Raw genomic sequence first — 22,875 nt, forward strand, 5'->3', positions numbered from 1 at the left:
TAAGAACTAGTAAAAATATTTCCATCAATTGCTTTAGTGGTACAATGACCACCTTCATTCCCAAGTTTTGAAGATTTAGAACCCTTGCTCTTGAAGACTTTTAGATAATGACTTGTAGAGGAATTCCTAATTTGATCCTTCCTCACTTTTTTCAAAAAACAAAATTGTAATTGGGTTATAAATCAGAAATATAACGTACTTTTATTATGAGGGCTAGTTTGTTTTTTTCTGTTCTTCTCATATCGTTCTTTAACGACTTTGCCATTTCAACTAAAACATTAAAATTAATAGTTTTTTCATAAAATCCTACCCATTTGGGATACTAAACTTTTGGGGTATTCGCATTTTTTTTTGTTAACTTACTATTTTTCAATGGGATTGGAGGAGCCTTTGGCAAGACGATAGATTTTCGTCCTTTGATTGTTTGCGTTTTCTTTGCAGAAAGGTTTAATTCTTCATCTTCTGAATCAGATTTATTCAAAACGTCTACGGAGGATAGCTTTTTAACCCTTCCTCTCTTGCCTCGCCCACATTCTGCTTCACTGGCTAAGTCGGAGGTCACCTCCGATTTCCTCAGCTTCTCCCTCGCTTGACTATATGAATCTGCGGAAATTTTGTTTATTTATGTTGACAAAACGAATATGTTTTCAAATATTTAGTAACTTACTGCTCTTGTAGATTATTTTCCCCTCGTACAAACTCCAGTCTGAACTAGGTTTTGGTGAAGATGTGATCAGCTTTACAGTGTCGTGGTTGAACCTACCCGGTTGCCAGAAGCAGGATTTCTCGTTCGGGCACCAAGACAATGGTACAGCCTCAACTGTCCCTTCGGCAAAGCTGAATATTACATACATCTGGCCTAAAATATAGAAACTAAAAACAAAGGAGAACCAAATCCTATTGGTTTTTCTAGAATCCTCCAATAAAGAAAGTAAATGGTTAATGACGTCTCATTTGTTATCTCCCGTTTTAGCATTTATTTCTTTAAAAAAATAACTCTAAAGCAAAGAGTGGGTCCATAGTGGATCCCCTACAAGGTGACTATCCTCATGTACTCAAGTTTTGACTTAATTGGCGAAGGCAGATGGAATTTGTGGGCGGAATTTATAAGTGCACTTATAAATCTCGCCCACTTGCCTCGCCAAGTTAGCCTGGAAATCAGGAGGAAAGTTACCTTGTAGGGGATTCATTGGATGCGCGATTTGCTTTAATGTGAACATGATAGCCTGATATTTTAGTAGTAGTTTTTTCTAAACGGACTAAAGAAAAGCTGTTCCATCTTTCAGATTCAATCTGAGTTGCTACTCTTAATCCGTGAAAACTATGCATAATGAAGAATTGGAATAATCGTGACCAGGGAATTGTTGTCGTTAGAACTAAGGAAGCATTTTTGATCAAACACACTTAAGGGATAGGATTTAACAGATTTTGAGATTCTGGCAACAAACATGCCCAGGGCTGACGAAGATGGTATGTTATCGATTGGGCGTGTTATCAAAACAACATTGTCCAAAACGGCTTTTTCATAAACGCGTTTGCCATTATAGCCATTTCTCGTTTTAGCGCATTTTTGATTACAGCGTTTATATCTTGAGCGTACGAAAGTACGCCTTTTCCAAAATATTGTTGTATATCTTCATTAACTTCCCAAAATAATATGCCTTTTCCAAAAAATTACATTTTATATTTACTTTCGATATAACACTACTCCTTTTTGCATAATATTGTTCTTTGTCCTATATACTTAATATAGTAGAGATTTCCCTCCCTATCAATCACAGTTTGGGCGGAAACAGCAACCGCTGTTTTGGGAAATAGTGCTGTATTGAGAAACGCGGAAACAGCAACCGCGGTTTTGCTAGTACGCGGTTTTGCAAACCGCTGTTTTGGGAGCCGCTTTATTCCAAAACGCTCTTTTGAAAACCGCTCAACTACCCGTGAACCGACGAAGATAGAGGATACGTAACAAGATGGCCCCGGCCATATTAACGTTTTGCCTTGGCTAGCTAAATTTATTGTAAGGTGACCCCGGCCTATATACTTTACGGTTATTTTTTTCTTTTAAATATCAAATATCATTCCAATTATGAATAAAAATAATCTAGCTTGATTTTGGGTTATAGATTATGAAACAAGTAAATAACCAACTTCTGTCCTATGAAATGGAACAATTTTCTTGATATTTTTGTTGCAAACCTAATATTTGTGGGATAATTGATGCGTTTGGGTACTAAAATTATTCATTGATTGCACGCTTATGCAATATGCAATATGCAACAAGCGCTTAGAATTAGCCCCGAGTCATTTTCTCTTGAAACTTGAAGCAATAGAAATGAAGTAATTTGCATAAGCCCTAAAGAACAACGCTAGACGGGACACGGAAACGGATGGTGGAGATAAAGACCCTTTTTTTGTTTATAATGTACTAAGCGTTAATTAATCAGAGAAGCTGGAACCGAAAAAACTTAAAAAAATCTCATAATATTTGTGCCAAAAAAGTTAATTTAAAAACAATTTTAAATATTTTAATTTAGTATAAAACAATTTTAGAACTAAAAATGGGGTTGACGGGACGCCCAGCCTGCCAGCCAGGGTCGGACCAATACTTTTCCGAACCTCTAAAACGCGCGAAACTAAAAACTTAGTAAGGAAATAATTTATAAATAAAAATGTGGTTGAAGGTACGCCCAGCCTGCCAGGCAGGGTCGGACCAATACTTTTCCGAACCTCTAAAACTCGCGAAAGTAAAAACTTAGTGAGGAAATTTTTCTCAGATTCCGCGCCTAGAACGAAAAGTTTCACTAGTGCCATCATAGATAATAAACACAAGGATCGGAAGGTATACCTTCCGTAGTGTATCTCTCTTTGCCGCGCTTGCACGCCAAACTTCTGCAGTTGACTTCCGCTTCTGCGCAGACGAGGTATGCCTGCTCGTTTTTCGCTCCGCCCCGTGGCACCCGTGTGGCCCTTAATCTAAACCGAGGCTTAGGATGTTTTTCAATAATTATTGAAAATACAAGAGTATAAATTAACCTGACCTTTAAGGGCTATCCTTCTTTTGTTTCTAGTAAGTAGTTTATAGTCAGTTAAAGCCATAGTGCCAAGATATGCTCATATGATACTATAAGATGATAACCGGTAGGCCTAAAAACTTTAAAGAATGCACGTGGGGAAATTTGTTTTTCCACACGTGCATTATTTAACCATGATTCTACGCTGTACGCATGCGCTGGTTTCCGGAAGTGGAACCTACCCAGTTTGTACAAAGCGCGGCAAGCTCTGCCCCGACCTTCTGATCCTGGTGTTTATTATCTATGGTGCCATCGTCCGGAGAAAACGCGAAGCTTGATCTAGGTGAAACAAAAATGGCAGGCCTGAGACCTGTAGCATCAACGGCAGTGTATGTGACGTTTAAACTTATAGTTAAGTGCCAAATGAAAATTAATACTCGAAATTTTTTGCAATGAATGAACCACAATTTTCAGAAGAGAATATTTTCAAAAATGGTAAGTGTTGAAAACCTAATCACCCTAATATTAACCAGATTAGTTATGTAAACTCTTAAGCCTTGGTCATAACACGAGTATAAAATTGGTCATACTGTTTTGCTTTGTTTAGTACCTGTTGCTCTCTCTCTCTTGTGAAAATTGCTACGAGTATTACACATATTTTCCAAAAGATCCTACTGAAAATATTCGAAAAGCTCTTCAGTCAAACTTTAAGGGAAATGAATTCACACAGTATGGAATTATAAACGAAAAAAACTCTTGTTGCTTTAAAAAAGAGTCTAATTTAAAAGTAACGAAGATTGGTTTGAAGTCAACCCTTCTTATCGATTCTTGGGGTGTTCCCCTGACGGTCTAGTCAACGATAATTTGGTCGAAATGAAGTGTCCAGTCATTGGTGAAAAAGGAAACTTAGAAACAGTCCTCAAGAAAACTCCTTACGTAATCAAGAAGGACAGAACATTTTCTTTGAAACCCAAACAAATGTATTATGGGCAAGTGCAACTTAGTTTGGCCCTTTTAGGACTTCAAAGTTGTCATTATGTAATTTATTCAAACTGGAAGATGATTGTTTTGTTATATGTGCCTAAAGACCAAAAATTTATTAACAATCAATTAACCAAGATTACAAATTACTTATTTCAAAAGGTTTTTTTGCTTATTTTAATTACTACATTCCAAATTATTTGAAATGGAAAAATAATGGAGCAAATAAGGCTGAAGTGATATTTTTAAGTTCCTTAAAATGTGATAGAATCTTACAAATTTATTAAATAAAATTGTTTTACAAAATTTCAGGAATCTTGGGTTCATTATTTATTTACATTTTTTTCACGGGTTTTAACAAGCTTGGGAACTGCGTAAGAGTTAATTTAAAATGATTTGAGGTCTGAACTTTACTTATTCCAAACAAAGCTGATAGAGCGGTGAATGAAATGCCAAGTTTTAGTTTCATGAGTGTCAAAAATACCCTTTCTCGAGACTCGTAGTTTCCCCCATTCTTGGCCCATGCAGCGCTTCCTCTCTACCTTATTTGTCCATGAAAAGGGGTATGAATTTACTGTTAATATTTTTAATGATCGCATCAAATAGACCAGTACTTTGTAATCCTGTTAATGAAATTATAGAGGTGGCATTCAATATTCCATTAGAAGCATTAACATAACATGTATGATTTTCCAAGGTGTTGACCATAATGCATTTACAGGGTTGCCACGGAATATTCAAACCCAAATTCCCTGACTTTTCCAGGTTTTCCCTGACCTTTTTCTGAGATTTTCCCTGACCTTTTAATCCGAAAGTGTAAATGTTTACAGCACGTTTTAAGTGGTTATAATTAAATAAAGTCTCTACATTTAAGTTTTCTAATGTATTTTTCACACCAAAACGATTAAGAAACATTTTTCACCAAAAGAAACATTTTAACTATAAATAACAGTCTGAGAGATTTCTTTAGAGAGCATTAACTTTACAAAAACAATTCTAGACATTTTTTAGGATTGCTCTAGAGTTTTCTGTGTTAAGAGAGGATGAGAAACTTTCATTACTCTTTCAATAAAGACTTATCCCCAGAAATTTTACCTACTAAAATAAAATTCCGTGACTTTTCCCTGACCTTTTTGGCCCATTTTCAAATTCCCTGACTTTTCCAGGTTCTCCCTGACCCTTGGCAACCCTGATTTATCATTGGGGTTTGGAGTGGTGCATTTGTCGGTCGTAGTTTCCTCGGTAGTTTGATGAACAGCATCAATCCCCAATCTTTCAGCTAGAATTTCTGCGTCTGCTGGTCCAGTTATTTCAGCTGTTTCACTTGCATGCAAAGATGGAGATTGTGAGAGCTGATTCCCTTTTTTCAGTCTTTCCAATCTCCCATTAGCCTTGAACTTTTGTTGATCATGTTTCCTTAACGGGAGTTTTTTGGAAGGAACAGCCAAAGGTCTAAGTCTGGGAGGGTAACTTAACTTATCTACAATAATAACTCTTATTATAATTGGTTTTAAATTAATATTATACGCTTAAAACATACCTGAATGTTCATATTTCGGTTGAAGGCGGTAATCCTCTAATTTAAAATGAAGGGAGCAGACAACCATGGACTTGGTGTGTGGTTTACCCATTTTTAAAGCTATATCCCATTGTTTCGACAATTTAACGTCGCGTGGAAATTTACACCCATACACGCTGCAGTATTTAACCATTGTTTAATTACGTTTAAATAAACAGCAAAACTGACAAAAAGTTAAAAACTAGCCAAATTATCGTTGAGCAGATAGTTGAGTTGTTGATTTAATTTTATAATTATCTTTGAGCAATTCAATTTAACTAACTTTAATTTAACCGTGAGTATGTTGATTGCGTTTTAATGGTATCGCCGGGATTAAGTTACATTTAAACACCTGATTAAACTAGTATCTAATCATCGATCATCCGCTAAACCTTGGACCTTGCAATAGGAGGCAGAGAGACAACAAAAAACCAAAACAAACTAGTATTTATGACATCTCATGTTGCCCTCTATTGAATCTCTCAACAACTATCGTTAAATTTATTACTTAAATAATATAATTTTTTTTAAATATAATAATCATATTAGCTAATTATAATTATTTAACTTTAAATGAGTATGTTTCATTGATTTAAATCACATTGCTAAAAATTATTGGCGCGCGCTAGGCAGTCATTCTCTCTACTCTCTCTCCTCTCCCACTTACAAAATCCAGCTGCAGCTGGTTGGCGCGCGTCGGGAAGGGGAGGGTGGGTGGTCATCCACATAATTCTACCTCTCTCTACTCTACAGTCTAACTTAACTCGGGTTTTGTACTAAGCAAGCGTAGCTTCGTGGTAGCACGCGCGGGCGCCTTCACTGGCGTCTCGTATGGATTGGGACATCGCAGGTTCGAGGCCCGGCACCGACGGGAAAATAATTTCAATTGAAATTAAATACGTTACGCCACCTATGAGGTGTAACGTGAACTACAGATGAATTTCGAGTCGAAAATTCGCGGGAAATTTGAAATTCAAAATATTACTTTTCGCGCTCTTTAGAGCTGAAAAGTATTGTTCCGACCCTTGCTGGCAGGCTGGACGCCTTTTCTATCCCCCATTTCCCCCTTTTTTCGCGTACTCGTTCGGATATTTCCAGCTAAATATCCGAACGAGTACGCGAAAAAAGGGGGAAATGGGGGATAGAAAAGGCGCCCAGCCTGCCAGCAAGGGTCGGAACAATACTTTTCAGCTCTAAAGAGCGCGAAAAGTAAAAACATTCAATATACAAAACCATTAAATGATGAGCATCTCCAAGGGATGAAACCTAACAAAAATACCACGTTCAATGTTGATAGATTTTTAAGGGAGTAACTGAAATATTATATCCAGTCAAGGTACGAGGGATGATGTTATGAAAAACCTCCCGGCATTGTACAAACGTATACATCCCGGGGACATAAAAAGAGATCGGATATTCCGGGGATATGAGTACCTTAGGGGGATATCCGTAGGAGATTAGTGTTTGCTGGGTAGTTGTACATGTTGCATATTGTTAAAATTTTCCAAATGACTAGAATATTGCGTTTTATCTTCGATGTAGCTAATTGTTGCCCTCGTTAAATTGCAATCATTATCAGGATCTATAATATATTCATTAGGACTGTCAATAAGTGGAGTTTGTGACTGGCTTTGTACTTTAATAGGATCAAAATTTAGTCTAACTCGAGACAATTTTTGGCGAGATAAGATATTACATCTTTCCCTTTCAACTTCTTCAGGTTTAGCCTTTTTTTAGGTGGTGTTTGTTTTGGCTGGTTTGAGATCCTCTTTGTATTGCACATTTGAGCACTAAAGCATTACTTAAACCTCCAAATTTAAAATTTCTTTCATTTTCAATGCTTTCAACTAATTTACTTCGTGCATTTTGAAGAGAAATATTTTGCATAGGAGATAATGGCTCTCTCCAAGGCCTACGTAGGTTCTGCACTGTCAACTCGTCCTTATCGACTTTACTATCGATATTTTCATTCGTAATGAATTTTGCAATTGCGTGTGATAAAACTCTTCTAACCTTCAGGCAAGATTTACTAAAATCATCTACTTGGAAATATCTGCTACATATTTTTCTTGCTTTTCGTTTATTTCTCGTTCATAGGTAATTATAACATCATTGGAGGTTTTTCCAAATATCGCGCGAATCCAAGACTTACTTTTATCATATTCTCGAGGAAAATTAAAAAAAAGTTTTACCAATACGATCTTCACTGAGATCCCTCTTTTTGTTTTTGCTTGACTGAAGGTGTTCCTCGCATGAAACTACTACGCATTTCGCAATATTTTCATTCTAAAAACCATTTTAAATGCAACATTTGGCATTAATTAAAACACTGATGAAAATTATGAACAAATGATGAAAAAGAAAATAAAATTCCAAAAAGCCGAGGTTTAGTGTAAAGATCTTGGGAACAATTTAATATAAACTTTAAAATTCAATTATAATTCATTTAAACTTTTTTAATCCCCGTCCCTAATTATAAACCATAATATAAGAAACTTAAAAACAACTAGTTAAAATTACTAACCTTTGAGAAATTATTTCCTCCACATCAATAACAGTCGTGAATGGAGAACTCCGTTTCCGAAGAGTTCCGTAACAGTCGTTTAGTTTCCCCCTCCCCCAAAGTAATAGTCTTAGTCTCCCTCACCCTTATTAGCTCTTAAAAGGCGTGAAAACATTTTGAATCCTCTGTATCGAAGAGCGCCAAGTCGCTGTGCGGCACTTTTTGGCGTATTCGAGAAAGACAAAATAAATTAAACAAGTTGGGAAAACCAAATATTACCTCTCCGAGTCAAGAGGTCTACTACTACAAACTTATTTACCTAGATATGGAATTATTTCTCTTTTTTGAAGCAAAATTTACGAAATATTGAAGCAGTATTCCAAGCATAGCGAATATACAGTAAAGCAGACGACATTTTACATCCAATAAGGATAAATCTTGGACACATGGAAATCAGTCAATGGGGAAAAGAACAGGAAATGAAGTCTACGCTTCAGCTGTTTACTGTTTATTCTGATAGCTACATTCACAACTGGTTTGCAGTGTAAACACTATCGTCTCGTCTAACCTCAACAATATTCTTAGTTTGCCAACATGAATGTTAACGTTAAATAACACCAAAGCTAAATTGTAGCTTGACGCACTAATAGTCAATGCGCACCATAAAGAGAATAAAAAGTCTGTAGCTTTTACCCGCTTACCATTAGCCCTATTACTATTCTAATTGCCACCATGATCTTTTCTTCTATTATAAAATCGTAACCTGATTATTTAAGAGTGTATTTAACTTTCGGCTCACTCTGAACCGTTGATGTCTCTTCATTTCAGACACGACAATCAAGGCCCACAGTTTACTTCACCTCAGGCCTCCTCTTTGTTTCACTAAGCCTATTGCGGATAATACTAGACATACCCGCCGGAGTCTAGGTCTTAGTTTTCTTCATGAAATCACTAAACCAAAGATTATTCTATATACAGATGTAGCATAGCTTAAGTAATATATAAACAGCCATTTCAAATAATAATATTAAAAAACATCCTTGGAATATCGAAATGAAACAGAGCTTTAAAGCTACAAAAGTACTAAATGCATCGTAATAACGAAAAAGATTTCACATATTCACTTTATATTATGGAAAAAGTGAATATTAAGGTTCTGTAGGATTTCTTAACACATCAAAACAAAGCGAACTGCTAACTCGGCGCACTAGTGTGACAACGGACAGGCAGACACAGAAAAAAAATAGACTGCTTTTTAACTCTTTTCGTATTAATTTTGAATTGAGAAAAGAGATTATCTTAAAGGGCAAGAGAATCGTTTTGTACATACTCTCCAATTACAATGAAAATGGTTTAACTTTCGAATCTCTTCTTCCAAAATTTCATACTTTTAGTTCCATTTAAAATTTATTTCTCTACTTAAAATCCATTTAAATATCGACATAACTCCTCCCCCAACTTGACGCCAGTATGTCTTAGCCAACTTGTTTCACATGTTTGTTACGTTGAGAGCGCGAAGCGCGAGCCATCTATGAACCGAACTTTACATTAAGGTCAAGGTTTTTTTTGCGTCATTCCCGCATAGATTCCGTTTTTTTCAGTTTCTTCGTGTCTCTCGTGTGGCCAAGGGTTGTACCTTTTCAAGTGCTCGACAGATTTTAAACAATCATTAATCAAAATAATAGTAAACGAAAGTTATGCCTAGACCGTCTGTTGTTTGCGTCGTTCCTGGGTGTAAAATTAACAACACCAACAAGGAGATATCTTTTCATTATTGGCCAAAAGACCCTTCTTTAGCTGAAAAATGGTTGCAAAACATTGATAGACCTAATTGGACACCAAAAGAGAGATCCACTATTTGTTCCAGTCATTTTACAAACGATTGTTTTGTTCACAACCCTGATGTGTTAATAAGCTTGCAGAAAAAGGTTAAATTGAGCTTGACTAAGTCAGCGATCCCAACACTTTTTCCTGGCGATTGTCCCATATAGAAACGCGAAAAAGTACAAAGTCCCACCCCTAGTTGTTCTACCCACACAGCGCTATTACTGTTGTTCAAATATTGCTTTTCCTGTTTGGCACCGTGCACTCAAACCTTATCTGTTATTGGATCCCTCATTACTGTTAGAGCTGTTTCTGAAAATAAGCAGACATTTATTTGGCAAAGCCAGCCCAAAATAACTCGAAAACCACTGGGCAATCTCTTAATTGCGGGAGCTATTCTTTTCGCGGGATTAAACCTCTCCAAAGTTTTGAGAATATTTAGGTCAATTGGTATAGTCATGATTGTCAAAAGGGCCTATTGCAAACTCCAAAAAGCTTACCTTCTTCCCTCAATAAGAGAGGTAAGTATTAATTTTTTAATTCAGAGTTGTCACAAGATTTTGAGATTCAAATTCCATGACTTTAACTGACCTGTGGCAACCATGTTATTAAATTTACCAGTCCCTCGTTTAAACTTCAAAAATTATTTTCCAACTAAAGGCATGGGTACGACAGCAAGACGAGTTATTAACGGCATTAGAAGGTAAGACTATAAAAATCGGTGGAGACGGAAGGTGTGATTCACCCGTTTACTCTGAGTTGTATGGGAGTTTCTGTTTTATGGAAAGCACCACCAATAAAATAATACATCTAGAATTGGTCCAGGTAAAGTCTAAATTTATTTAAAAGTCGGGCAGTGGTTACATTTAAATACCATATTATTTACTTTTATAGTCTAGCGAAGTTAGTAGCAGTCAAGCCATGGAATTGGAAGGTTTACGGAGGGGCTTGCGTTACTTATCAGTGAGTGATGTCACGGTAGGAACTCTTGCAACTGACCGACATGAGAGTATTCGCCGTTTCATGAGAGAGGAACACCCTGCCGTAAAGCATTTATTTGATTGCTGACATCTTGCGAAAGGTATATAGCACTTTAAACCTTATTTAGCAAATCATAATAAATTTAATTATTTGTTTTTAGGAGTTAAAACAAAAAGTGAGGCTGCCGGGAAGGCCAAAAAATATGAAATACTCCTAAAATGGAAGCGCAGTATTGTTAATCACGTTTATTGGTGCGCAGTATCAAGTAACGGAAATGGGGAGTTAGCGAGGGACAAATGGCTTTCCGTGCTACGTCATGTTACCAATAAACATAGTGCTCATGATGGATTATTTGAAAATTGTGCACATGATGAAATTACCTCACCCAAAGACTGGCTTGAAGAATGTAATTCAATAACATAAATGCACTATATTATATGAGATTTACTTGGGTCTAATAATAATCATTTTAGCATCAGAAGCGCATAATAAGTCGGCCTATATTGTCAAACTTGCCAGCCGTGATATAATTCAGTTATCACCCATTGTTCAAACTTCAAATGTTGAAGCGTACCACAGTGTATTATAGCACTTTGCAAGCAAAAGTGTGTATTACCCTTACATAATAATGGAGGCTAGGTAAATTCAACATACATTTCAAAGTTATGCAAAACTCTAATTTGTTTTATGTGGTTTTCCAGATTGACCCTTTCCGTTTCACATTTTAATGAAAATTCAAACAAACTCCAAGCTCGTAAAGCCGATGGTACTTTACGCTATAGCGTTTCATTTCCTAAATCTAAACAAGGAGAATATAGTGTCAAACCTATTAGGGAGCCATCAACATATGGTAATTCTAATTATATGAAAGTTAAATTAAAAATAAGTCTAGTTATTGACATGTAAACAATTTTTTTAGACTACGTAAAAAATCTCTTTGGGATAGTGCTTGAAAGAACGGAACTTACTATGACTGACGCAATAGATTTATACGAAAGAGAATTAGATCCGCCTACAATCCCACAATCACTAAGTGCAAAGTATGTTCATCCTGATAAGTCGGATGCAATTGAAACATACCTGCAGAAGAAACGATTCAAATCAACTTGAAATTAAAAAAAAATTTAATAAACAATGAATACTGCAGTTTATTTATCAAGCTCTATCATGACTAATATCTAGAGAAAATTGTTATGAGATCCGGTAACTGGCATATTTTATCCTCATATATAGGCCCATAATAATTTCGTCTGTCACATCTATCTTTCCTCGCTAATATTTATGAATGAAATTCAGAAATATTATTTAAAAAATCCTGAAAATTCTTCTGATTGTTCTAATTGGTCAGCTTTGGTGTTGTAGCATATTCTGAATCTATCATGTAAATTTCCGATAGCCAATATGTGTGCTAAAAGTAATATAAAGGACTATGAAGGATAAAATTTATCAAGTTTTTAATAATTATAAATAAATTGCAATTAAATATGACTGATTAAATAAACAAATTGTGAGACATTTTAATTAGTCAGTTATCAACTTATCACGTTGTTCTCTCCGTAAATTTCTTTAATATTTGAATTATTGTAATTTATTTATAATTATTCGTCAAATCGTGGATAGCGAAATCCGGAATATTCTTCTGATGGAAAGGATCTTCTGATTGTGGTTAAGACGCAGCTTGGAATAGGTCGTCTTTGACGTCGCCCTAGCCTTTTGTGAATCCACCTGGTAAATTTCCGATAGGCAATATAGCGGTATGTTCTAGATGTAAGAATAATTTTAATCAAATTTGGCTCTAAAAATTAATAATATTATATAATATACTATTACTTGTGAATTGTGGCATTATTTGGGATAACAAAGTTATTATCACAATAGTCATACACCGCCGCCTCCAAGGCATATATGTTGAAATAAACATAATTTGTTGCTGGATGTTGAGTAATGCAGCTATCGCCATTCCTTACTTTATTCCAAATCTTTGGAACCTCTTGGCAACAAAGGCTCTCTTCAATAGAGTTCATTGGTTCGCATTTTCCACAAGAACACCTACATAGTAAAATTGTGTATATTACCAGTTAGCCACACCGTTACCTTGATAATTTTCACTGCTTACCATGTGTTGTTACTTAGCCTTTCATGGCCTTCTACTTCAATTTCAACATTTTCATCCTCTTGCACAGGTGGTGGAGGAGCATCAGGCTCAAATTGATAAGGCTGAGCACCGAGGGCAAGATTTCCTAAATTTCCTAAAATTCTAGGCCTAATAATTCCCCCATCCGGCTCTTCATCCTCAGAAACCGAATCAGTAAATACTATTGAATAATCAGACTCATGATTTACTTCATTCTCTGAATCGCTGCTAGAGCTGAACGGCATGGTAATGCCATTTCTTAATAATTTTAACCACGAAAAATAGAAACAAACACCTTATATACAATCAGCTGTGATAACAAAAACTGTCAGTAGTACAAGGCGGTCTCCACAAGTCAATTTCTGACTTTATGTACCAAAAAACAATAAATAAATAAAGAAATAAATAAATAAATACATAATTGCACAACGCTTAATTGAATAAGAAAAATTTTTTCTTCGAAGTTTCAACGCAATGAGGTTTAGGAAATCCTACTCAATGAGATTGGAAAACAAAATCTAGAGATACGTTTCTAGGCTTTATTTTTTACAAGGGGAATAGGGGGCATCATTATTTTAAGGTGTATCTCTAGGAAAGACATACTTTCCAAGATCTTTGTTCCCTCTACCGGTCTTCTCTAGTGGCCTAGCCAACTACGAATATACATGTTAGTTACGTCACAAGGAAAATAAAATGGCCGACCATTTTCCCAACGTGATTTGAAATGAATAATGTTTAAATGAACTTTACGTAATAACTATTAGTGTTAGAGCAAAATGGTTGGTAAATTTGAATTCTCTATACATTCTTCTAAGTATTCTTATACAAATTAACGAAAATGTAAACGACGATTCTCTTACCCTTTAATATGGTTGGGAGTCGTGCACTTCCTTAACTTTTTTCCCACTTTAATCTGCAGAAGCTGTTTTTTCAAGATACGGGTAACGACGGAAGTTGTTAAGCCTATTTTTAACCTATTTCTTTCCAGGCACACTGCGAGCCAATAAAACTAATTTAATACTATAATATGACGTAATTACTCAAATATATTTTAGAAAAAATCTCCAAGACTTAAAAAGATTAATAGCAATTTTCTTCGATGATTTTTTTCACGCGTGTTATCGTAGACGTATTTATTTTTTAGACGTTTTTACGCCCTCGATTGGCCTACTGCGTACGCGCTTCTAGACCTTTTCCTGAAGAAAATCACACCACAGGTGGTCATTAGATACCGCAACTTCGTCAAACGTAATGAGAGTTCATTTCGTGAATCGTTACGCTGGCTCTCGGTCGTGATTTCTTGTCGGCTCAGGACTTTACCCGTGTTCGGCTTGAACTAATCGTTTTTTTGTTTAACTAGATTTCCGATTTAAGTACGCGTCAGCAAAGGCGAGTGCTCGTGGTCAACGCGGGATTAATTGGACGGTGGACCTCATCGAGTCATCTGAATTCTCTTGAAACTGGTATTGTTTGATCTAAGCGTTATAAAGTTAATCCGAGGTTATGCGTTGGCTATTGCCATATATGTAAGACATATCCATATGAAATTGCCATTGTAGTATATTTTACTTGTAGATTTATTAGGTTGCCCTTGTTTTAATGGTTACCGGTCGAGTTTTTTTTCTTGCACACACTGCATATTTTTTGGAATCAGTTTTGAATTCTGAAACTTTTCTTATCAACTTAAAATCTGTTAATTCGCGTAATTTATTTCAAATTTGGGTATTACAATTACAAAGTGGCGAACCCCTCGCGGGCTAGAATGCTTCCTCAACCCCTGTTCTCCCCTGTAAATTTGGTTAGTCTGTCGCTTCAAAATTCAAAACGGAATATCTTTCAAATTGGTCTCTGTTGTCCCATTTGAGAGACCTCCTGTAACGACGGAATTTTCAGTTTTAACACGCTTCTATATTTACAGCTTGCTTGGCTGTGTTTTAGAATATTTTAATGATTCCAAACGTTGTTGCAGAAATTTAGAAGCGACTTATTCGACGGTAATGGTTTTCACTTGACCGAAAAAAACTACTTTGCAGCTGGACGTCAAACTTCAGATTTGTTTTTTACGTTGTCGCCCAGCGGTATAGCGTTTTCACCTAGCGTAGTTCATGCAAATAACGGATAAACTGAACACTGCTCTAAGTGCGGCCCATCTATTGTCTTTCTTTTTTGCAATCTTTGTTTCTAATATCATACAGATTTGTATTATTCCTAGCCTCTTCAATAAACCTTTCAGCATTGAACTTCGGCATTCTCAGGGATTTGTACTAGTTACTGACTCGATTAGGAACGAAATAAGTAAAAACATGGCGGAACACGCGTGGTCGAAAATTACGTCACGACTCTAGCTTATTGCTGGTTGGCTCGCGCAGAGCGTTAACGTTGAACGTGGCCGAAAATATGGAAAGCTAATATCGCCACACTCAACGTAATTTCTGTCCAGCGTAACTGTTTTTTTTTCGGTTGTCGCTTGACGTCGGGCGAAAAGTCGTGATTTACGCCAAGTGGAAAGCACGCTTTAAGCGACCTTGCTCCCGCCCGCGCTCTTGTAATAGCTTTTGTTAAAATTCTTTGAAAGATATTTTAACGTCCGGGCCTGACTTCGGTGTTTTAGGGATGAGCCCTTAATTAAATTAGAAATCATTGTCTAGTTCAGTTTATTTCAATTTAAGGGATCATCCTTAAAATACTTCAATCTGAACTTGTAAACAGTGACCCGGACGGAAAAATGTAATAGAAGCTATACATTTTCGACTCAAAATTGATTTCCCAAAGAACATCCCCAGGCTTAATTTATGCATGCAGAAACACGCTGTATTGTTTATGGTCACAAAAAGTAACCGTCTTTTAGTTTCGAAAGGCGTATGAAATTTTATATCTAAAGTTTCGAAAGGTATGTCATTTACGCAAACAAACTTGACTAGATAAACGTAATAACCCTTCAATTTAGGTCTTTAAATAATGAATTTAAATGATATTTGTTAAGGGCCTTTGTAGAAATTATCGTATCTCTGATCTGGGGTGTTAGTCAAAAAGCCAACATTTAGGGGTAAATTTTCTAACGTACTTCTTAGGCGTTGGCAGCAAAGAGGAGAGAATAAATATCGCTACTACCAGAAGTGAGATGAGACTTGAAGTACTGAGCTAATTAAATTCTTGACTTGGCAAAAGTGAATATTCTTGATAACATACCAACGGTTGGCCCTCTGGTTGCAATTTTTAAATTTTCCCTCCAAAACGTGAGACGCTCGCGATGGTAGACGGCCGAACTAGATTCAAGCTCCAGCGTCCATGTTCCGCGGCTTTAGGTTGAGGGGAAGGGTATGCTATCGATTGGGCGTGTTATCCAAACAGCATTGTCCAAAACGGCTTTTTCATAAACGCGTTTGCCATTATAGCCATTTCTCGTTTTAGCGCATTTTGATTACAGCGTTTATATCTTGAGCGTTGTTTCGTACCCCTTTTCCAAAATATTGTAGTTTATCTTCTTTGACTTCCCAAAATAATATGCCTTTTCCAAAAAATTATATTTTATATTTACTTCCGATATAACATTACTCCTTTTTGCATAATATTGTTCTTTGTTCTATATACTTAATATAATAGAGATTTCCCTCCCTATCAATCACAGTTTGGGCGGAAACAGCAACCGCGGTTTTGCTTCCATGCAGTTTTGCAAACCGCTGATTTGGGAACCGTTTTATTCCAAAACGCTCTATTGAAAACCTCTCAACTACCCGTGAACCGAGGGGAAGTGGGTAGGAAATTTTTTGGAACTCGACCAATTTTTTTCCCTCTAGTGTAGGCGCGATGGAAGCGGCATAAAATCCTCAAATTTGTTCACTAGTGCCAGGATCTACCAATGCTAGAGCTCTTTACTTCTAGTCTCATCTTACTTCGGCTACAACTAAGACCCGTACATAACGTTTTGGTTTATAAATACATCATTAACCAGAAAAGTAAACCAAAGAATCAAGCTGTGCTAAATTATTCAAACCTCTTTGTTTGATTTAGAGATGGATTCAGATCCACGGTGCCAAAAGTGGCAGGTCATCATGCAAAAGCTGTAAAAGCAGCATAGCTAAAGATGAGCTAAGAATGGCGGCAATTGTTGGGTCACGAAGGTTTGATGGAAAGGTAAATATCAAAATTGAGCATCTGATGACGCGAGTAACACTAATTTCTTATTGTGGAAACAGGTTCCAAATTGGTACCATTTTCGGTGCTTTTTTACAAAGTTTAAAGTGTCAACTGAGGCTGACATCTCACACTTTGAGGCTTTACGTTGGGAAGATCAAGAGAAAATGAGTAGTAAAATTTCGAGTGGGTCTCAAGCAGCACCTGCTGCTTCAAGCAAAACCCCATCTAAAGGAACAAAGAGAAAAAGCTCCTCCATTGAAATCAAGATTTCTCAACTGAATATGCCAAAAGTAATCGGTCCTCTTGTAAAGGTTGTGGAGAAACAATCGTAAAAGATCAAGTCTCATTTCAAAACTTGACAAACAGAGTGAAAAAGCCAGACGATTTGGTCCACTACCAGCGTGGTATCACGTTGATTGCTTTGTACAAGCGAGAGAAGCTTTGGAGTTTTTTGAAGATGGCTCCAAAATACCAGGATTTAAGACAATCGGTGTTGAAGATCAAAAGCCATCAAAGCAAATTCTTAAGGAACAGTCTCAGTTAATTTATAAACATCGTGACGCGCTTGAAAAACATCATCTTAAAAAAAAAGAAATGGTGGAACTTTTAGAATGTAGTGCGAATACCACTTTTTGGGGATCGAACCGGTTATCGAATACCCAATAATTTTCCTTATCAAATACCGAATCGAATAGTTTATTCCGAATCGAATACCGAATAGTTGGGCCTTGGTAATTTTTTTCCTTCCCTATTAATCGCGAATAGTTAAGCCTAGTAACCGCGAATATTTAACCCTAATATTCGCGAATACTAGGCCAACTATTCGCGGTTAATCGGGTAGTAACTTTAATATTCGCCAATAGTCAATACAAAGCAAGGGGAAGAACATTTAGAGGCTCCTAAATTTCAAAATACCTTTCTTCATTGGTGGTCAAGTATTTCTTAAAATTTCCCTATGCATTTGCTGGTAGTTTTTGATGGGAGACAAAAAAAATTGGGATGATATTTTTTAAATAAGGTAGGTCGCTCTAGTGCCAAGGACCTAAATTTATGGTAGTCGAACTTTAACCGAATAGTTAGTTCAGTATTCGATATTCGAATCGAATAGTGAAAATGGGCTTATCGAATACCGAATCGAATTATTCGGTTCGGTATTCGATCGAGTTGTTCGATTGAAACGGTTAACCGCACACCTCTAGTAACGACCAAAAAATTCCTACAGGAAAGAGCAAAATTCTACATAGACTTTCCGATATCATGACGTTTGGATGTCTTGAACCTTGCACAGAATGTAACGGTGGACAATTTGTTTTCTCAAATGATGGTAATCACTGTACTTGAAATGCAAGCGATAGCAGAAAATGTACAAATGTAACAAAACTACCAGGAAGAAAGCCTTTCCAGATTCCAGATGACCTAAAAGAGGAATATCCATTCTTAAACAGCTACAAATACATAAAGCGAGACCGTTACTTTCCTACAAACGCACCTACTCCAAGTTCACCAAAAAATTGGCAAACAACCTCGGGTATCAAGAGAAAGCCACAACCATTGGACAATGCTGAAATAGTATTAGTTGGTAATCTTCGAAGTTCCAAAGATGCTCTGAAGAAAACCATAGCCCGATTTGGAGGCAATGTTGTCTCTCAAATTGACAAAACTACACCTTGCGTTATAAGTACCAAGGAAAATGTTGAGAAAAATATGAAGAAAATTCGTGAAGCTAAGGAACACAATGTTCACGTTGTATCTGAAGACTTTTTAAGTGCTGTGGAAAATGAGGGTTTAGTTCTTATGATCCAACAATACAGCATAGCCAGTTTGGATGGAAATCCTGAAGACAGAATTAATTCTTACGCTGCTGAAAAAAGACTCAAAAGTGCGGCTGTGGGAAAAAGTGACTCAACATTCTCATCTGGAAAGAGTACGAAATTTAAACTGACAGTGAAAGGCAGCGTGGCTGTTGAACTAGATTCAAATCTTGAAGCCATCACACATTTGTTAGAAAACGAAGAAGGGGCTTCCAACGCTGTTCTCGCGAATGTCGACATTACTCAAGGATCCAATTCATTTTACAAGCTTAAACTTCTAGAGTCAGACAAAGGAAACAATTACTGGGTGTTTCGGAGCTGAGGACGTGTTGGAACTACTATTGTTGGAAACAAGACGGAACAGTTTGCCACTAAGTATGAAGCTGTTGCCGAACTCAAAAGGCTTTATGAAGAAAAAACAGAAACTCCGTGGGAGTTACGCCACACTGCCTCAAAGGTTTCTAATAAAATGTATCCACTTGACATTGACTATGGCGCCGAGAATGGAACTTTTGAAAAACTGGTAGTAGGATCTGGATCTAAATTTCCCAACGCCATCCAAGAACAAATTCGCCTTATCTTTGACGTGGAGAAAATGAAGAAGGTCATGTTGGAGTTTGAAGTTGATCTAAAGAAAATGCTATTAGGAAAGCTTTCGAGATCCTGAGAAAAGCATTGTCAGAAATGATGTGGAGATCCCATTAGGACCCCCAGTTAAAGCTAAAATTAACTCCAGCTTACTCCAAAACGACTTCATTGTCTATGATACGGCGTAAATAAATATTACGTACCTTTTAAACATGAAGTTCTGTTGGAAGATCAGTTGAACCGAATAAAACAATAGGTTACTTAAATAATGCAAAACGTTTATTTACGAACATAATAATACTGTTAAAGGGCAGACCGGATTTTGGGTAGGATATACCTTACGTTCTTAGTAGTATGTGATTACAATCAGATGTCCATACCCCCCTCCTAGTATTTTCAATGAATATTTAAAAACTAACAAATTTTAGACGTCACTAATGAAACTAATTAATTACGGGAAAACAAACGCACCGCGGTTTATCATTACCGACAATAAGAGGGCAGAGAAAGACGCGCGCACTCCGCGCAGGCACTCTTTTCACAACATTTTATCATGCCTCTAAGTAGAGAAATGGCTGCTACTTCTATGGCAATAGTTTTTGTCTGGCTCCCTTTAATGAAACCCTTTACTCTCTCCGTATCATTTATCACCTCAACTTCAATTCAATATTGTACTGCCTAGTCTAGCGTTTCTTTTATCCCTTTTAGAATGTTTCGGGTCTGAAACCGCCTCTATCTCATGAGAGAGAGAGACGGGGGGATTTTGGGTTGCTTAAGTTAAATTCGTTCCCCTCCAATGCCTGCCTATACGAAACGTAAAAATCTCCTTCATTTAATTTTTTTCACTTGACCCATTTAGTAACCGTCTCGACCGCTTGGTAGCTGCACCGCGACAGAAATTTCAAAATTTTCTCTCTTCGGATCTTAGCGCTATACGAGTTCTAACGTCACAGTAGATGCCCAGTCGTAACCCATGTTTGTGTACTTAGAGGCGTGATAGACTTATGGTTCACACTAATAAAATTAAAATGATTCTGCTAGTAACCAATTTCATTTAATTATATAATTAATTAATACTGCTAAAATTAAATACCAAAGCGGCAAGATACACTGCGTATTTTTGGAATCATCTTTGAATTCTGAAACTTATCTAATCAATTTAAAATCTGTTAATTCGCGTAATTTATTTCAAATTTGGGTATTATAATTACAAAGTGCCGAAACCCTCGCGGGCTAGAAGCCTTCCCCAACCCCTGTTCCCCTTGTAAATTTGGTTAGTCTGTCGCTTCTAAATTCCAAACCGTATAATTTTCAAATTGGTCTCGGTTGTCCCATTTAAGGGACCTCCTGTAACGACGGAATTTTCAGTTTAAACATGGTTATATATATATATATATAGCTTGCTTGGCTATGTTTCTAGAATATTTTAATGATTCCAAACGTTGTTGCCGAAATTTAGTAGCGACTTATTCGACGGTAAAGCATGGTTTTCACTTGACCGAAAAAAACTACTTTGCAGCTGAACGTCAAACGTCAGATTTGTTTTTTCGTTGTCGCCCAGCGCTATAGCGTTTCAATACAATTTCTGAATTATGCAAATTTGTATCATTTTCGGCTAATTTGCATGGCTTAAAGTGTGGTAACATACTACTTACGGCCAAGGCTAAGTTTTATTTTAGTTAGTCTATGTAATAATAGTCTTTATAGTGTCTTTCTTCTTTAAACACTATTTTTTTAAACACTAATTTTTGCAAAGCGTAATTTAGATATTAGAGTGAAGATTGAACTTAAAATCGCTTATATCCCATTGGATAGAATCCGTTGGGCAGAATTTCATTCGACAGAAATCCCATTCGGCCGAAAATCCCATTCGACAGAAATCCCATTCGGCCGAAAATCCCATTCGACAGAACTCCCATTCGACAGAAATCCCATTCGACAGAAATCCCATTCGGTCGGAAATCCCATTCGACAGAAATCCCATTCGGTCGAAAGTCCCATTCGACAGTAATCCCATTCGGTCGGAAATCCCATTCGACAGAATGGTCATGTGAATGAATTCATTAAGTACAAGAAGAGAATCCAACCGTACATGGGGCAAGCAGCCATTCTCGTTCTGCCAAGAGCCAACGCTAGACTTAAAGAACGATGACTAGCGTCGCTTTTTGGCCCAAGCTTGAAGCTGCTGTTAACGACAATTCCGGCTTATTTATGGAATAAATGAATTCGTCTATATCCGATTCCACACACCGAACCTAACCAAACCTAACCAAACCAAACCAAACCTAACCAAACCAAACCTAACCAAACCAAACCAAACCAAACCAAACCAAACCTAACCAAACATAACCTAACCTAACCTAACCTAACCTAACCTAACCTAACCTAACCTAACCTAACCAAACATAACCAAACCTAACCTAACATAACCAAACCTAACCTAACCTAACCTAACCAAACATAACCTAACCTAACCTAACCTAACCTAACCAAACCTAACCTAACCTGACCTAACCAAACCTACCCTAACCTAACCTAACGTAACCTAACCTAACCTAACCAAACCTAACCTAACCTAGCCTAACCTAGCCTAGCCTAGCCTAACCTAACCTAACCTAACCTAACCTAACCTAACCTAACCAAACATAACCAAACCTAACCTAACATAACCAAACCTAACCTAACCTAACCAAACATAACCTAACCTAACCTAACCTAACCAAACCTAACCTAACCAAACCTAACCTAACCAAACCTAACCTAACGTAACCTAACCTAACCTAACCAAACCTAACCTAACGTAACCTAACCTAACCTAGCCAAACCTAACATAACGTAACCTAACCTAACCTAACCTAACCTAACCTAACCTAACCTAACCTAACCTAACCTAACCTAACCTAACCTAACCTAACCTAACCTAACCTAACCTAACCTAGCCTAACCTAACCTAACCTAACCTAACCTAGCCTAACCTAGCCTAGCCTAGCCTAACCTAACCTAACCTAACCTAACCTAACGTAACCTAACCTAACGTAACGTAACGTAACGTAACCTAACCTAAACAAACCTAACCAAACCTAACCTAACGTAACCTAACCTAACCTAACGTAACCTAACCTAACCTAACCTAACCTAACCTAAGCTAACCTAACCTAACCTAAACTAACCAAACCTAACCAAACCAAACCTAACCAAACCTAACCTAACCCTAGGCCAACCTAGAAAATAAGAATATTTTGGAAAAGGCCCATGTTTATTTTTCAACGACCTTAATAAATATAGCATTATAAAATGCGAAATCGCACCAATGGGAAATTCGCTCCAACGAGACTTCTGTCCAACAG

General features: G+C 36.8%; 2 protein-coding genes, 1 long non-coding RNA gene and 1 pseudogene across 3 annotated transcripts; 2 read left to right on the plus strand and 2 right to left on the minus strand.

Moving 5' to 3' along the window:
- Positions 1 to 4,054: 4,054 nt before the first annotated feature.
- Positions 4,055 to 5,735, minus strand: LOC149668671 (uncharacterized). The gene is made up of 3 exons (XM_089840420.1): positions 5,533 to 5,735; positions 5,317 to 5,472; positions 4,055 to 4,092 (listed from the first exon to the last, which is right to left on the minus strand). The coding sequence occupies exons 1-3, from the start codon at positions 5,702 to 5,704 to the stop codon at positions 4,055 to 4,057; spliced, it is 366 nt and encodes a 121-aa protein (XP_089696546.1). The 5' UTR covers positions 5,705 to 5,735.
- A 5,642-nt stretch (positions 5,736 to 11,377) lies between these two features.
- LOC149668672 (uncharacterized) lies at positions 11,378 to 11,791 on the plus strand. The gene is made up of 2 exons (XR_016367180.1): positions 11,378 to 11,497; positions 11,560 to 11,791. It is a non-coding gene; the product is annotated as an uncharacterized LOC149668672 (long non-coding RNA).
- A 559-nt stretch (positions 11,792 to 12,350) lies between these two features.
- LOC149668673 (uncharacterized) lies at positions 12,351 to 13,407 on the minus strand. The gene is made up of 3 exons (XM_089840495.1): positions 12,975 to 13,407; positions 12,689 to 12,907; positions 12,351 to 12,619 (listed from the first exon to the last, which is right to left on the minus strand). Exons 1-3 carry the CDS (start codon positions 13,235 to 13,237, stop codon positions 12,457 to 12,459), a joined length of 645 nt encoding a protein of 214 aa, XP_089696621.1. The 5' UTR covers positions 13,238 to 13,407; the 3' UTR covers positions 12,351 to 12,456.
- Positions 13,408 to 14,019: 612 nt separating this feature from the next.
- LOC149668674 (poly [ADP-ribose] polymerase 1-like) lies at positions 14,020 to 19,607 on the plus strand (annotated as a pseudogene).
- The last annotated feature ends 3,268 nt before the right edge of the window (positions 19,608 to 22,875 follow it).

This window comes from Phalangium opilio, unplaced genomic scaffold (assembly GCF_054372755.1).
Source record: "Phalangium opilio isolate 3A_F unplaced genomic scaffold, DU_Popi_V2 ptg000054l_1, whole genome shotgun sequence".
Lineage (NCBI taxonomy): Eukaryota > Metazoa > Arthropoda > Arachnida > Opiliones > Phalangiidae > Phalangium > Phalangium opilio.

Coding starts and splice junctions, on each gene's coding strand:
- LOC149668671 (XM_089840420.1), bottom strand. CDS start 5,704: ATGGTTAAATACTGCAGCGTGTATGGGTGTAAATTTCCACGCGACGTT. Junction 5,473..5,532: donor ACCGAAATATGAACATTCAG/GTATGTTTTAAG, acceptor TTATTATTGTAG/ATAAGTTAAGTTACCCTCCC. Junction 4,093..5,316: donor ATCTCCATCTTTGCATGCAA/GTGAAACAGCTG, acceptor TTTGGTCTTTAG/GCACATATAACAAAACAATC.
- LOC149668673 (XM_089840495.1), bottom strand. CDS start 13,237: ATGCCGTTCAGCTCTAGCAGCGATTCAGAGAATGAAGTAAATCATGAG. Junction 12,908..12,974: donor AGGCTAAGTAACAACACATG/GTAAGCAGTGAA, acceptor TTTACTATGTAG/GTGTTCTTGTGGAAAATGCG. Junction 12,620..12,688: donor AATAATGCCACAATTCACAA/GTAATAGTATAT, acceptor TCTTACATCTAG/AACATACCGCTATATTGCCT.